The sequence below is a fragment of the Nelusetta ayraudi genome, unplaced genomic scaffold, assembly GCF_046127955.1.
Source record: "Nelusetta ayraudi isolate G7.1 ecotype Tasmania unplaced genomic scaffold, CSIRO-AGI_Nayr_v1 ptg000135l, whole genome shotgun sequence".
NCBI lineage: Eukaryota > Metazoa > Chordata > Actinopteri > Tetraodontiformes > Monacanthidae > Nelusetta > Nelusetta ayraudi.
This window is the reverse complement of record NW_027466185.1, coordinates 6,727,594-6,742,505: the sequence shown is the minus strand read 5'-3', so window position 1 is coordinate 6,742,505 and position 14,912 is coordinate 6,727,594. Positions and strand designations below refer to the sequence as shown.

Genomic DNA, 14,912 nt, shown 5'->3' with positions numbered 1-14,912 from the left:
AAAAAAAGTACATCTATATATTTTAGAGGTGTGAAGTGTTTTATGGTACAATATTGTTGCCGAGCAATTTTAAGAGCACTTAAAAAACAAAAAACTAATAATTAATGCTGCCAGAACGTTGATGCGATTTCCAACTATGACCACTAGATGTCAGTAAGGTAAACGGTTGATCAAAGTGTGGCGTTCCTGTCCTTTTTAGTAACACATACAACACTTTTAAACATACTTACGGACAATACATACAAGTTTTTATTTCCTATGTCTGCTGGAGCCTCTCCCAGCTGTCTTAGGGCGAAGGCAGGGTGACACCCCGGACAAGTCGCCAGTTCATCGCAGGGCCACACAGAGACAACCAACTATTCAAACATTTTAAAAACTTCAACTTATTTGCGCTACTTTGCAGTTAAGCCATGGATACACATAACAGATAAAGATATATTCAAGTTCAGCTCAAGAAAGTTCTTTCCTCTGTACTTTAATGAGGAAATGGTTCGAGTGAAGTTTTTGCGTTACAGGTTTTTTGTACTTGTTGCTATCAAAGCTTTTCATGAATCTCTCCAATGCAGATGGTTTAGAAATATGAAGAAGGGGCTGCTGACCACACAGTACTTAGCCTCTATCACGATTTTGAAACAAATCTCATCCAAAAAGTAGAACTCTCTTTATTCCGTACAGTGTGGCGGTTCCACTAGGGGGCGCCAGCACCACCAACAATCATCCCGACCACAAGACATGTGGCTGAGACTTTGTGAAAGCTACACTCCGTTTTTTAGGCAAAAACAAATCCCGGTTCCGGCGATTCATTGTCATCTTGTTGAAGGAGTTCAGGCGCTTGGAACAGTTTAGAAAGTGCAAACAAGTCGCATTTAAAAGGTGAGTAATAACACTTACTAGTTAGCCAACTGTTAGCGAGCTAAAAGCGACGTAAGCAGGTGTTGTTGTGAAGAGCAGCGGGTTAGCTCTTGGCTAAAACGGCTGACTGTTTGCTAGCCAGATAGCTGGCTAACTTGTGACCTTCAGTGCAACAGTCTTGGCTGATATCACAGACAATTTAGCCGTGCGTGTTGCTGTGCTACCAACAAACGGCTAGCCGTGGAAAAAGGCTAGCCGTAGCTGCCTGTGAGTTGCGCTACACTGGTACTGTTGTCGAGTCGGTGCTAATTTCGTGCGCCGCAGCCAGGCCGTGCCCGTTCAAAACCACAGCAAAGCGTTGTCGATAAGCGTCATGATTGCTTGTCAGCTGCTGTTTTTTTCAAATACTTCGACTATTCTCATTTCGTATGTTTGCAAAAGCGTTTCATCCGTAAATGAGGTCAACGCTTGGGTGAGCAACAAAAACATCACGTTTGTCGGGACACACTGTTAGTAATAACAGTTTTGAGTGGACCTGCCTCGCTGCCAAGTCTTTTCAAGACACCCGCCTCCATTCATTCGCAGTCCGGATGTATTTTATGCACAGATTTAACGTCTGCAAAGTAGGATGTTAATAATGAAATCTCTCAATGGAGGCTGGTTCTGGGTCAGTTTTCAGACGTCCCGGTCTCTCGCACTGTAACTCGTTGGTGAGAAGGGGGTCGACTTGCGTAGACTGATTCTGAAGCCCGTTTGCTGAAGAAAATAAGCGCGGTTTAAATAGTCTTGTGATTGAAACATTAGTTATTTAGTTTGGTTTGTTTGTTTGTTTGTTTGTTTGTTTGTTTGTTTGTTTGTTTGTTTATTCATTCATTCATTCATCCATCCTACTGTTTTCCACTATGGCCAAACAGTACGACTCAGTGCAGACTTTTTGGGCAATTCCGCCAACAATATTCTACCTTGTGGATCGTGAGTTATTTTAAGGCTGAAAAGCGAATATTTGAAACACTTACAGACAATACACAGCCCAATTGTCAAACGTTTAAATGAAGGGTTTCTACTTGTAAACCATATCCATAAACGACTTTGTGACTGAATTTTATTTCAATAAAAGACTTGGGGTTCAATATTTTTCATATAGTTTGCAGGTCAAAAGCCGCACAGGCTAATTTTAGCAGCTCACATTGGACTCACTGAGGACGACTCAGGTGGCACCAAATCAAACCTGATTGAAATGCCCCCCTCCATCCCCAGCAATAAAGTTTAAGGTTTTCCAGCTGCCCATTTGTAGGCTGGTCATTAGTGCCTGGTAGTTAGTAATTCCTCCTAATGTCTCCTTCCACGTTGACGCACTCTGTCTCTTCTGTAGCAGCGGCGATCAGGACAGCCGGGGGCGGACATGACTGGAGCAGGAAGTGGTGAGATTTCATGCTGCAAAAGTTAAAAAAAAAAAAAGAAGAAAAGATTGATTGATTGATTGATTATGTGTCTGTTTGCTCAGGAGGCCAGGGCCCGCCTGATGGGACGGACGCCGAGGACACGGAGAGGTGTCCAATCTGTCTGGGGGTCCTCTCCGGAGGCGAGCTCGCCATGCCCGACAGCTGCTGCCACGTCTTCTGCCTCAGCTGCCTCCTCACATGGGCAGAGGTGAAGCTCCGCGCTGATTGCAGCATGCCTCCATCTGTGATTGAAAACAAAACCATTTTAGTAGGGATGCACGATATTTGTCGGCCGATTTGGGGGGGAAATTACGTCATTTTTATCGGTCCGATTTGCACATTTATCCGATTAAAAAAAAGATCCGATAAATTAACGAAACGTGAATTAATAAAGCAGGAAACGTTTGCAGGCTGAGTAGCGACAAAACAGGATGCACTTTTCTTTATTTATTTGATAACAATTTTTCTAGTTGAGGTTGACGTATGTAAATGCGTATCATTTTATATTTGAAAAATACTTGACTTACCTCCACAAATACCTTAACAGATAAGCCATGGTTCTGTTCAGCAATTCAAGAGTAGCACTTTTTTGTTGAAATTGAGTTTTTTGCTCTGTCATATTTCTTTGATGACATGAAAGAAATATCATGAACTATTTGACTATTTGTTTGCTGTTATAGATGGGCAAGAGCAACTAAAATATCACTTTTCCATCGCTGCATCCTGCACAAACTGCAGATTATATGGAGGTTGTATTAAATATAAAAATGTCGGTTATGGTATCGGTATCGGCCGTGAGAAGCAGGAAGTTATCGGTTGAAGTTTTTCATATCGTGCATCACTAATTTCTAGGGCTTCACAAGAAAGTTTAAGGTGTTCGTAGGTCTGTAAAAAAAATGCATTCTTAAATATCCTCTCGTATGACTTGGCCACCAGTTGCAGACGGCTCCCTCCTGCCCGGTGGACAGAAGGCCTTTCACTAATGTTTACAGATGGGACGGGAACCGCAGCTGTGTGCTGGTCAGTCTGGTCAGTTTTTTCTTTCCTAATCCAATGCTGTAAAACTCTCGGCAAACAACATACTCTGCCACTTCACATGCCCACCCACCCATCCACTTTCAAATAGTTTGGCCCCTACCAGTTCTAGAATCCTTTGTACCATTTATTTGAAAATACCCCAGTAGGTGTGTCAAAGCTGGCAGCGAAGGTGCATGATGCTAGAAAATGACATTAAATTGTCAGGTTTTCATAATTTTTTTCCTTCAGTGTGACAGTAGCACTGCATCAGTACTCTTGTGCCTTTTTTCTTCTTGTAGGACTGCAGTAATGTGTATATATATATATGTATGTATGTATGTATGTATATGTATATATATATATATATATATATATATATATATATATATATATATATATATATATATATATATATATATATATATATATATGCATGCTAGAGCTGTCAGTCGATTAAAAAAAATTAATCCAATTAATCGCATGGTTTTCCATAGTTAACTCACGATTAATCGCAAATTAATCATATTTTTTTTTATCTGCTCTAAATCTACCGTAAACTGATATTTTTCCATTTTTTTAATAATCATATCAACATGGGAGTAGGCAAATACTTGCTTTATGCAAATGCAGCATGTTTATTGGTGTTGGAGCAATGACAAGTACTACTAACAAAACAAAAGATGCACAGGGTAAAAAAAATGTTGTGTGTGTAAATAGAAACACGCGCTCAGGTGTCCATCTCAAGACCTCTTTCATAATGATCACTGACCGGCATCTCTGGGATCAAACAGACGTATTTTGATCAAGTCTTCCTCTGTGTGTGTGTGTGTATTTGTTTAATCTCTCTCGCTCTCTGATACAATGTACTGACAAATATAACATACAAATATGATCGAATTTGTCATTTGGTTTTTATTTTGAAATTTGTTTATTTTGAAAATTCACCGAATTTTCTCGTTTTTTTTGAGTGACTTCCTGTACTATTGACGAGGATCGCTCGTGGCTCGCTCACATAAATGGGCAGACACCGAAACGACAACTGCATGGCGCGAGCCGCGCGCCTGTTCGCGTCTAGTGTGAACCACCACATTGATTAACGTGGGCTCTGAATGGAAGCGCTCGGCGCTTCCATTTACAATTGACGCCTTATCCATGTTAGTCCTTCCTAGTGCTCTTCTACGCTCAGTGTCTTTTTCTTTTTTTTGTTGTGTTTACAAGCCGGCTGCAAGCGTGTGACTGTGTGCTGTGAGTCAATTCATTTCCCGTTTCCACAATCTACGGAGCGGCCAAAGGTTCAAAAAGCACCGTGTGCGTTAATCGCGCAATAAAAAAAATTGTCGGCGATAAAGCGGCGTTGAGTTAACGCGTTAATAACGCGTTAACTTTGACACCTTTAATATATACATATATATATGTATATATATTTATTTTTTAAAATTGTGATACAAAGGTTCCCGTGAGGAAAGGTGCGACCCAACCTGAGACTGAGAGTTGCTGCTGTAGGAACCCGAAACAAAACCTAAAGTAAGTTGGATCTTTTTATACACAAGAATGCATTGAGCCCAGTTTGTAACATTTAAATCAGTTGATTTAAAATCAACTGATTATATATTAATATTAATTTATATTTACACAAAGTGAAGGTTCCCTTATAAGGAGGCAGCTATGTTGCATGAGCCCTCATCTGCAGTACCCAGAACGTAGATCTTCCCTGGGGTTCCGGGATTTTTAACCTTGAGAAAACAGCTGGCGTGAGATTGAGGTGAACATCGGCAATAGGTGACAAATATTGTTTGCCCTGCCATTCGATGTTCTGAAATCCTGCACGCTGTGCCCTTTTAACTTTGCCACTTTGCCAGAGTCCTCACTGGTGTAACGCAAGACTCTCATGGTTCCATTTGCTTTCCAGAAGTAAACGTGCACAAAGATCCAGACGGACGAAGGAGGAGAGGATGACAGATGTCAAATCTCAAGGGCTCATTAGGAAATGTACGTAAAAAAAACAAAAAAACAACTGTTTTTCGCAAGTGCTTGCTCGAGCTTTTTATGTGGTGTTGTTCAACTTTATTTATTGGGCTTTGTTGGTCATTTTCAGGCAGCGATGACGATCGCTCATCACTGAGCAGGAAAAAGGTGTGTGTGTTTTTTTGGGGGTTTTTTTGTTACCTTTTTCGTCATTGACCCAATTGTTTGTTTGATCGGGTCGATTCTCATCTGTGCTTGATGTGTTGTTCCCAGGTGAGAGGAGCTGAGTGCTGCACACAGTCGCCCTCTGTCTCGTTAGCCACCACCACAGAGCAGTAAGTTGCGCTTCATTGTTTTTCTTTTTCTTCACATGTAAAGATAAAAAAACCATGCTTTTGTTAAAATAACCCAAAATGCTCTTTGCTGTGGTGGCCTACCACACCTCAATGTAAAAAGTAGATCTCTATGATCTGCACAATGTGAGGAGATGACCAGAGCAGCGTTGGCAAGAGTTCACTTAAACCGATTTATCAAAAGCTTCGTCATCTGTAGTTAATTATTGAGTCACTGAGGTTCCTCTCTTCAGTTGTTCCTTTATGATCCTCGTCCTTTATCTTCAAGTCGGATTTGTGGATTTGCTGCCGTGTCCTTGTCAGTCTGTGCTGTAACTTTGGCACTTTCCAATGCTGCTGCAGTGCAGAGCTGGTGGTGCAGGCGGAGGAGGACATACCACTGGAGACCGCAATCAAACAGTGGCGGCCGCAGGCGCGCAACTGTCCGTGGCTCTTCCCTCCTTGTCCCATCCCTGCCGGCGGGCCCGTGAGGTAATCGCATCTCTTCTGCGTAATGCCGTACTGTTGTCGACGCTGCTCTCAAACGCACGTCGACACAAACCAGAACATTTTACTCTGCCGCACCGCCCTGAAGATGCGCTGGGAAGTTTTTCGTTCCTTGTGAATTTCATTTCATTTGTCAATTCTGCAAATGTCTGATTGACTTCTTCTTTTAAAGGACATCTTTTTTTCCCACCTTTAAAACCAATTTAAGGCAAATGACGGCCGTGCACTGACGCGATTGTCATTGGTTCTGCAGGCACAGCTTCAGCTCTCCCGTCAGGAACGGCAGCCCGTTCTTGTTTGGAGAGTCCCCATCTCCCTTGACCTCCAGGCTACAGTGTGAACCTGCGCATTTCGGTGAGTCCTATGTGTTACTAGTGGAAACCCCTTGGCAATACCCTACAATTAACCCGAACCTTGACACTGCAGTTAGCCCGTCAGAATTAAGGTGAAGTCCAGACTTCAATCTCTTTGGCAAATATTGGGAAACTGGATTCTAGGGTTGGGGATTTTTTGAAGTCTTTTGATACAATGCCACCTTTGTTACCTTGGATCCGACACCGTTCCCACAATGTTTTGAAACCAATCTGTACAGCAACAAAAATATTGAACATTGCCATCACAACACAAAGCTCTTGTTTTCCATTTTGCTGGTGAATCAAATCAGGATCTCCTCCAAGTCTAGTTTGTTGTGTATTCACCTGAATGCAGCGGAGCCACATTTTAGACTTCTTTGGTATGATGCCAATTTTCACTTTACTGTAAACAAAAGTCTGCGAGTGTCTTTTGTTAATGCTTTTATATTGTGAAAGCCAGTCGCCTGCGACTTAAGATATTGACATACGCGTGCCAAACGATTATTTGCTCGCAGACGCTAACATTTAACTTTCCTGGCCATTGGGATTTAGTACTGAAAGATGGTACATTATTGGATAGGATCGGAGCATTTCCGAACGGTGCTATAAACTTGTCAAAGTTCAATACACAGCCCCACTGGAGTCAAGTAAAGAATAATAGACTTACATTGCTATAAACTGTATTGGGTTAGAATTCAAAGTGGTCCCAAAGACAACTGCTAATGCAAAGTTTCAAGCTGTTACACTGAACCTACATGACCACAGAGTGAAAACAACTCGCTATAACTTTGATTCATGTCACTGTGTACTGATTAAACCAGGCGTGGGTGAACTGCGGCCTGTTAAGCTTTTTAATCTGGCCCGCTGAACCTAATGAAATTATATTAATAGTATTTAAGTAATAGCATAGCCAAAACACTCCCTCCATCTGCTCCCCCCCCCCCCATCAAATTTTAGAACCCATTGTTGCCCACCAGTCCAAAGGTTTGCCCACCCCTGGATTCACCTTCCACACACCTCATCCACCACAGCCACACCATCATTCTCAGCAAACTGATCCCACTTTGCTTCCCGTTTTTCCCTCAAGGTGTCCAATGCGCAGTCACGTGCCCCAAAGGAGGAGAGAAGAGGGGTGGCCGAGGCTCGGCGTCCAAACCCTCCACCAAAGAGGCGGACGCCCCTCCGGCCAGGCGATCTGGGCGCCGCGGTAAAAACCAGGAGGAGGCGGCGGCCGCGTCCGACCCGTCGCCTCCGCCGCAGCAGCCGGCGTCGTCGGACTCCGACTCGTCCACCGGCCCGCCCGCCAAGCCGGGACGCGTCTCGCAAGCTCCAGCCAAGAGGAAGGGCAAGCAGGTGACGAATCGGAAGGCCAGCGGGAAACGGAAAGCGGCGGGGAGGAAGAAGCAGTCGCCGGAATTTGTCAGCAGCCCGAGCGAGGGCGAGGGCGAGGAGGAGGAGGACAGTGAGGGAAACACCGAGAAGGAGGAAGTGGAGGAGGTGAGAGAGAAGGAGGAGGAGGAGGAGGAGGACTTGAGCAGCACGGAGATGCCGCAGTCCGATGCCAAAGAGAGCGCTGAGGAAGACCAGGACAGCTTCGGCTCGGACGCTGATGAAGAGGCCCCCGAGGCTTTGAGGGACGACGACGAGGGAGGAGACGATGACGAGACTCAGGGACGATCTGTTGAACAGAAGCCAGACGCGGAGGACCCGCCGTCTCCTCTGGAGCAGGAGGAGGAGGAGGAGGAGGAGGAGGAAGAGGAGCAGCAGCTCTCTGGAGACGAGTCTGCTGATGAGCGAATGGGTGAACGCGAAGGATCGGTGAGCCCGGGTCCCTTCGGAGAGCAGGAGGAGGAGGAGGAGGAGGAGGAGGAGGCAGGAGAGGGGGTGGAGAAGATGGAGGAGGAGAAGGAGCAGCAGCAGCGCTCACCCTCGGCGTCGCCCTCTGACAACGAGCTGGCAGAGAAGTCCCCGCGCTGCGATGAGCCGGACGACGCCATGGACGTGTGCAGCGAGTCGGAAGGCTCGAACCACGAGGCTTCGTCCCCGCAGGCCGAGGCCAAAGCCTCCCAGGACGCTGGCCAAGAGTCGCCCAGGCCCTCGGCGGCCCATAGCCCCGGCAAGGCCCCCGCCGAGGGCGAGTCCGAGTCCAAGGACGACACTGAGGCCGTGGCCATGGACTGCAGCTCTCCCCTCAGCCAGCAGGGCGGTGCTCCCGCACAGGAGAGCCCCACCCGGGAGGAATCCTCCGCCGTCGCCGCCGCCAAGGACGAGGACGACGAGGCACAGCAGAAAGAGCGGGAGAGGAGCCCGGAGCAGCGCAACGGCCGGCAGAGACGCTCGCGCTTCCACTCGCCCACCTCCACCTGGTCGCCCAAGAGGGAGTCCAGGCGAGACGAGTCCAGGCGAGACGAGCCCAGGCGAGACGAATCCAAGCGCGAGGCGTCCCGGCGCTCCAGGTCCCTGGACGGCTCCCCGCCCCCGTCGCAGAGCCGCTCCTTGCGGGCGCGCAGCAGAGACCGCGAGCGGGACCGGGACGGCAGGCGGGAGCACAGCCGCGAGAGGAGGCGGCGCCGGTCCAGGTCGCGCTCCCGCTCTAGGTCACGTTCCAGGTCACGGTCGCGCTCCAGGTCCAGGTCGCGCTCCAGGACCAGGTCGCACTCCAGGACCAGGTCGCACTCCAGGACCAGGTCCCACAGGAGAGGACCCAGCCCCGACCGCCAGCCCTCCCGAGAGGCGTCCCCCCAGAGGAGAGACCGGAGGGGAGGGGCAGGGGCAGGGGGAGGCTGGCGGGCCGGGGCCGACGGCGGCCGGAGGAGCCAGGGAAGCGCTGGACGCTTCGAGAACGGCGACGGCGGCTCCCCCGAACGCCAGGGCTGGTCGGAGAACCCCGACTGGGTCACGGAGAAGAGCCGCGGCGGCGGAGACGCCGACGGCCGGGGTCGGGACCTTGGCCGGCGCGACGAGCGCAGGGCTGACGGGCGGGGCCGCGGCCGAGGGGGTGGCGCCGGTGGCTCGGAGCGTGGCCGGGGGGGCCGCGGAGGCCGGGGTCTCTACGGCCAGCAGGAGGACTCGGCGGACGGCGGCCGCTGGCAGCCCAGGAACAACTACTCAGGTTCCAGCATCGCCTCAGGGAACGACTCGTACAGCCGCTTCAACGAGAATCGCGGCGGCCGGCGGAAAGAGGCGGAGCCGGACTCCATGGTGGACCGCTCGGGCTGGTCCTCGGCCTCCAGCTGGGCCGTGAGGAGGACGCTGCCCGCCGACGTCCAGGATTACTACTCCAAGAGGGAGCGCGGCGGGCCCGGCGGCTGGAACCGGCAGGAGGAGGAGCAGCCGGCGCCGGCGACAGGTAAACATTCTTGACACATGTAGGAACTTGGAAAAGCTCTTTTCTTCCATCCTTTCCTTGCATTCAACCTGCATAATAATAATAATAATAATAATAATAATAATAATAATAATAATAATAATAGTAAAGCACTTTTTCCGATAATAACAATAATTTTTATTTATAAAGCACTCTTACAGGTGCTCAGAGTCGCTTTACAGGTAAAATAACAATAAAAACAATGCGAGAGATTAAAAATTAAAAAACGATTAAAAAATAGATAATAATAAAATCTGTTAAAATCCGTTAAAAACAGACAGGGTTGAGAGGGCAGATATGGGCTGGGAGGTGTGGTGGGTAGGAGGGTTCAGGTAGGGTAGGCAATTCTGAAGAGGTGGGTTTTGAGGGCAGTCTTGAAGTTGTTGAGCTCCATACAGTTGTGGATGTGTTTGGGGAGGGAGTTCCAGAGGGTGGGGGCGGAGACACTGAAGGCCCGGTCCCCCAGGGTTTGGTGCTTGGTTATGGCAAGGGGTGACAGAAGGTTAGCATCAGCTGAGCGAAGGGGACGGTTTGGGGTGTGACGGACGATGAGGTCGGACAAGTAGGGAGGGGCCAGGTTGTGGGGTGACTTGAAGGTGAGGAGGAGGATCTTGAATTGGATACGTTGGACAACAGGAAGCCAATGGAGTTGGTGGAGGACGGGGGTGATGTGGTCGTAGGGGCGGGAACCGGTGAGAAGTCTGGAGTTTTGGATGTATTGAAGTTTGTTGAGGGTGGAGGATGGGAGGCCGTAAAAAAGGCTGTTGCAGTAGTCCAGTCGGGTGGTGATGAGGGCGCGTGTGAGGGTTTCAGCAGCAGAGGGAGTGAGGAAGGGACGGAGTCTGGCCATGTTTTTCAGGTGAAAGAAGGCGGAGCGGGCAAGTTTGGAGATCTGGTGGTCGAAGGTGAGGTTGCGGTCGAGGTGGATTCCGAGGTTGCGGACGAGTGATGATGGGGTTATATGGGATTTGTCGATGTTGATGGTGATGTCAGAAGTGGATTTAGTGAAGGATTTGGGACCGATGATTATGAGATCTGATTTATCACTGATGAGTTTGAGAAAGTTGTGATGCATCCAGGTTTTTATTGCGTTGAGGCAGGAGGTGACGGTGGTCATGGTGGTGGAGGAGATGGAGTGGGTGGCGATGAATACTTGAATGTATACATTCAAGTATAATGTGTTTTTTTACCTCAGATGTTACTTTGGAATACACTGTCCAAATACTATCTCCAGTAAGACTGATAAACACGCAAGAGAATATACATACATGCATACGTACATCTGTACATATGTGTATATATATGTGTGTGTGTGTGTATATATATATGTATATATACACACTGTGTGTATTTGATGCTCCCGTCGTAGCCACAGCCAGTCAGAATGCTTTCGCTCCTCTGATTGGCTGTTCTGTGTCATGCGGTTGCTTGCGGAGGTGCTGCTCCATTAGAGGGTGCGTAATTTGTGTTTGCCCCCTCGGCAGACCCGTCGAAAAGTGAGGCCCCACCCCAGGCGGCCCCAGGCGGCACCGCAGCAGCGGCGTTGAGCGCGGCCCCCCAGCAGCTGGGCGTCCCGCAGCACCACTACCCCATGCAGGGCCCGCGGGGGCCCCTGCCGGTCAGCTTGCAGCCCGCCGCCCCGTACGCCATGCCCCCCCAGGTCCCCGTGCACCTCCACTCGGCCGCGCCGCTGCTCCAGGTGCCCGCCGTCGGAGCCCAGGGCCTCCCCCCGCCTCCCCCGCCACCGCCCCCCATGCAGGGCGGCCAGACAGTGGCAGCGCAGCCCGACGGCTACATGACGCAGGTAAGGCACACATCTCAACTGTGTGTGTGTGTGTGTGTGTGTGTGTGTGTGTGTGTGTGTGTGTGTGTGTGTGTGTGTGTGTGTGTTGGGAGGGACAAAGCTTGAGAAGCAGCGCGGGAGATTCACACATGGCAAAGCGCTGAATCGAAGAGGCAATAAAGAGTAAAAGCTTGTCGGCCACCCGGTGGCCAGTATTTCACAGCTAAATAGTATATGAGCTAAATAAGTTAGCAAACTTGCTAACTGGCAAACAAAGCAAGGCAGCAGTCGAATCAAATCATTTGACGCAACGAACCAAATCTGTCATTTGAAGCGCCGCTACAGAGGCGTTCACAAAGAGGATCAGGACGCTAGCAGCCAACTGCCAAAAACTCTGCTCAACTACAGCATGCACTCGACAAAGCAAAGAAATGTAGCAAAGACTGCGCAAAAAATTGAAATGACAGAGGCGATCGCTCCTGTTTTTTTTTCTTGTTTTTTTAAAGTTATTATTTGAGAACTTGGTATGTATGTAAACGGTCTAAAACAATGGGAAGGTGGTGCTTTGACACTGTGTGCGAGCCTTTTGAACTTCCCCTTCTAAAAACACATCCCCTCATCCTCCCTCAACCCCAGAATACTGTGGTGGCCTACGGAAAACCCGGCCTTCTCCCGACGCCAACCAAAGCTGGCATGGGGCAGCTGGCTCCCAGTCAGGTCCTGCCATCCTCCACCACTCAGCCCGGCCATCACAACAGGGCTCAGGCCGACAGCTCCAAAAAAGAAAAGGTATCCTTCTTCTTCTTCTTCTTCTTCTTCTTCTTCTTCTTCTTCTTCTTCTTCTTCTTCTTCTATCTGTGTGAGCGTCTGTTGTCCGTGTTTGGTTTTTTCGATAGTTTTTATCCGATGCCAGGAGGTTTTTAACAAACACTCTTTTATCTTTGGTTTTAACTACAGTCGCCAGAACAAGAGGAAAGGCCAGGTTTTAAACTTTGTTTTAAGCCAGGCTAAGTTGGGGGTGTGGTTGAGCCGTAAGAGAAAGGTAGTTGATGGGGCAGAGGTCGACCCCTCTGTCATCTTTAAAAAAAAACTCATCCAGTCCAGGCTGCGCATTGATTTTATGTTTTACAGGAGGGCAGGGGACTTGGAGCTTTTCTGTGACATGTGGACTTTTAACAGTGCATTGTGTGCAGTGACAGAGGGGGAACTATTTTTTAGCGACGTGCTTGCGTAAAAAAACAACAAGAAAATTATTTATTTATTTATTTATTTATTTAGTTTGATTGATTGAATGGAAATAAGAGCGGCAAATAAATGTTATTTTTCAAAAATCTTCTTCTTCTTCTTCTTCTTCTTCTTCTTCTTCTTCTTCTTCTTCTTCTCCTTCTTCTCCTTCTTCTTCTTCGTCTTCTTCAAGGTATGTGATTTTTTTTTGGTTCTGCTTCCATTTTTAGAAACAGCAGATTCAAGAGAAAGCTGTAAATGAAGTGAAGACAGCCATAAAGCCCTTTTACCAAAGGAAGGAAATCACAAAGGAGGAGTACAAAGAGATTGTCCGCAAAGCAGTAGAAAAGGTAAAAGCTTCTTGTTCTCGGGATGCCGCGATTATACCTTTGTAATTGTTGGCTTCAAATTCGCTCAGTTGTAGTGGTGGGAAAAAAAGTATTTCCATTTTCTGTAAATAAGACAGTTCAACGCAACTCAAAGCAGCAATTTATTTGTGCTGTTTTCTTTGCAGTGTGTCTGAACATCGCTGTTTTTTTATTTATTTTTTCAGGTTTGTCACAGTAAGAGTGGCGAGGTGAACTCCAGCAAAGTGGCCAACCTGGTGAAGGCCTACGTGGACAAATACAAGCATGCCCGCAAAAAATGAGACGCCCAATGCCCCTCGCAGATCAAACTCAGCTGCTCAAAGTGCAATTTCCTCTCGCTGGAATGAGGCTCCCGGACGGAGAGACCGAGTCTTTTTTTGATATCTCTACCTTTTATTGAATGAAGATGTTTTTTTTTTCTATAGAATTTCATATTTTGCTAGAAAAAAAAGAAAAAGAAATACCCAATCAGAAATTGTAATGCAAGAGCCCTTTATTTTGCGTAGGTCATGTGACTTTTGGGAGCGAACTGTTGGGAAGGCGAGCGGCGTTCCGACTCTCGGGTCCAGCGAGTCGTGAACGAACGCTGAAATGAACGAAAGCCTCCCCCCCCCCCCGAATGCCGGCTGGTACGACCAAACTGTGCCACATGACGAGCTGATTGCATAGCTTATGAATTATGTCAATGTTTTTTTTAATAAGAAAAATATATATATCTTATATAAAATTTCAGATAAAAGCCTAGTTTAAAATCAGTGCATTGCCTTTATTAGTGTTTGTAGCCCAATGATGGGCTTGAATATGGTGAGTTTGATTGTAATTAGGTCCCTGAGGAGTCGAGGAGACGCTAGGCGGTAATGGCTAATCAGCGATGCGTATGTAACGTTAGCGGGGAAGGATCTCCCGGAACGGAATGGAACGGAACGGGTGGGCGGAGATCATGTGAAACGGCGCACCCTCCCCCCCGAGTGTGTCACAAATGTAAATGGCCGAACTGGAACGTTGCTAAGTGACCCAGAAAGTAGTCAAATAAATTTGCTGCTTCCTGACCTGCTTTGTGTGTTTGTTTTGGGGGCAGAGTGCTTTCAAGATGAGTGACAGAAAATTTAGTTGTTGCCCCCCCACCCCCTCTCGTCGAACACGTTCGAAGTTTTCCGCTCTCTTCATCATCCACTCTGTCTGGAGACTGACAGCAGAGGTGTTTAAAACCCTTTGCTTGTGCACCACAGTAAATCAGTCAAACCTGGAGAGGTAATTAAAGAAAAAAGTTAAATACAAAGAAACTGAGTTGAAACTGCTAAAGGGCTCACGGGAGAGATTTTCAGAGAATTTGTGTCTGTAGTTAGTCTTAACATTTGTTTTTCTTTTCCTATTTTTGCAACCGGAAGAAATAAGGGCACGCCAGAAATGAGGCAATATGACGAATAAATACATCTTTGCGGTTGGCGCGGTATTGAGACTGCGATCTCACCCGCAGCCTGTATAATCAGCCTCCATTGGATGATGATGGAGACACGAAGGGAGGCCTGATGTAAACATGTTGGCTGGGCATTTTCGAACCGAAAGGACGTTTATCCCCGCAACAAGTAACAAACCTGAATGTTTTTCAAAAGGAAACAAAAATAATCAAAGATTATTGCAAACATCAATAAAAAAAAAAAATTCCAAAGTTTATAACTGCTGATTAACAGATCATGTGCTT

At 47.5% G+C, this 14,912-nt stretch overlaps 1 protein-coding gene across 6 annotated transcripts; it reads left to right on the top strand.

Moving 5' to 3' along the window:
• Positions 1 to 691: 691 nt before the first annotated feature.
• On the top strand, positions 692 to 14,836 carry scaf11 (SR-related CTD-associated factor 11). 6 transcript variants are annotated; one of them, XM_076011327.1, is made up of 16 exons: positions 692 to 873; positions 2,225 to 2,273; positions 2,357 to 2,502; positions 3,231 to 3,323; positions 4,762 to 4,835; positions 5,221 to 5,300; positions 5,407 to 5,444; positions 5,550 to 5,611; positions 5,972 to 6,100; positions 6,369 to 6,469; positions 7,556 to 9,119; positions 9,156 to 9,817; positions 11,320 to 11,639; positions 12,255 to 12,407; positions 13,073 to 13,192; positions 13,396 to 14,836. In XM_076011327.1, exons 2-16 carry the CDS (start codon positions 2,255 to 2,257, stop codon positions 13,489 to 13,491), a joined length of 3,657 nt encoding a protein of 1,218 aa, XP_075867442.1. In that variant the 5' UTR covers positions 692 to 873; positions 2,225 to 2,254; the 3' UTR covers positions 13,492 to 14,836. The 6 variants fall into 6 exon arrangements, with proteins under 6 accessions (XP_075867442.1, XP_075867441.1, XP_075867439.1 ...); XM_076011326.1 differs by having other exon boundaries at positions 3,231 to 3,314; positions 5,224 to 5,300; positions 7,556 to 9,817; XM_076011324.1 differs by having other exon boundaries at positions 5,224 to 5,300; positions 7,556 to 9,817.
• The last annotated feature ends 76 nt before the right edge of the window (positions 14,837 to 14,912 follow it).

Bases quoted from the DNA above. Each gene is read 5' to 3' on its own strand.
- scaf11 (XM_076011323.1), top strand. The intron at 2,503-3,230 runs GTGAAGCTCCGC...CTTGGCCACCAG, and splicing joins GCCTCCTCACATGGGCAGAG to TTGCAGACGGCTCCCTCCTG. The intron at 6,101-6,368 runs GTAATCGCATCT...TTGGTTCTGCAG, and splicing joins CCTGCCGGCGGGCCCGTGAG to GCACAGCTTCAGCTCTCCCG.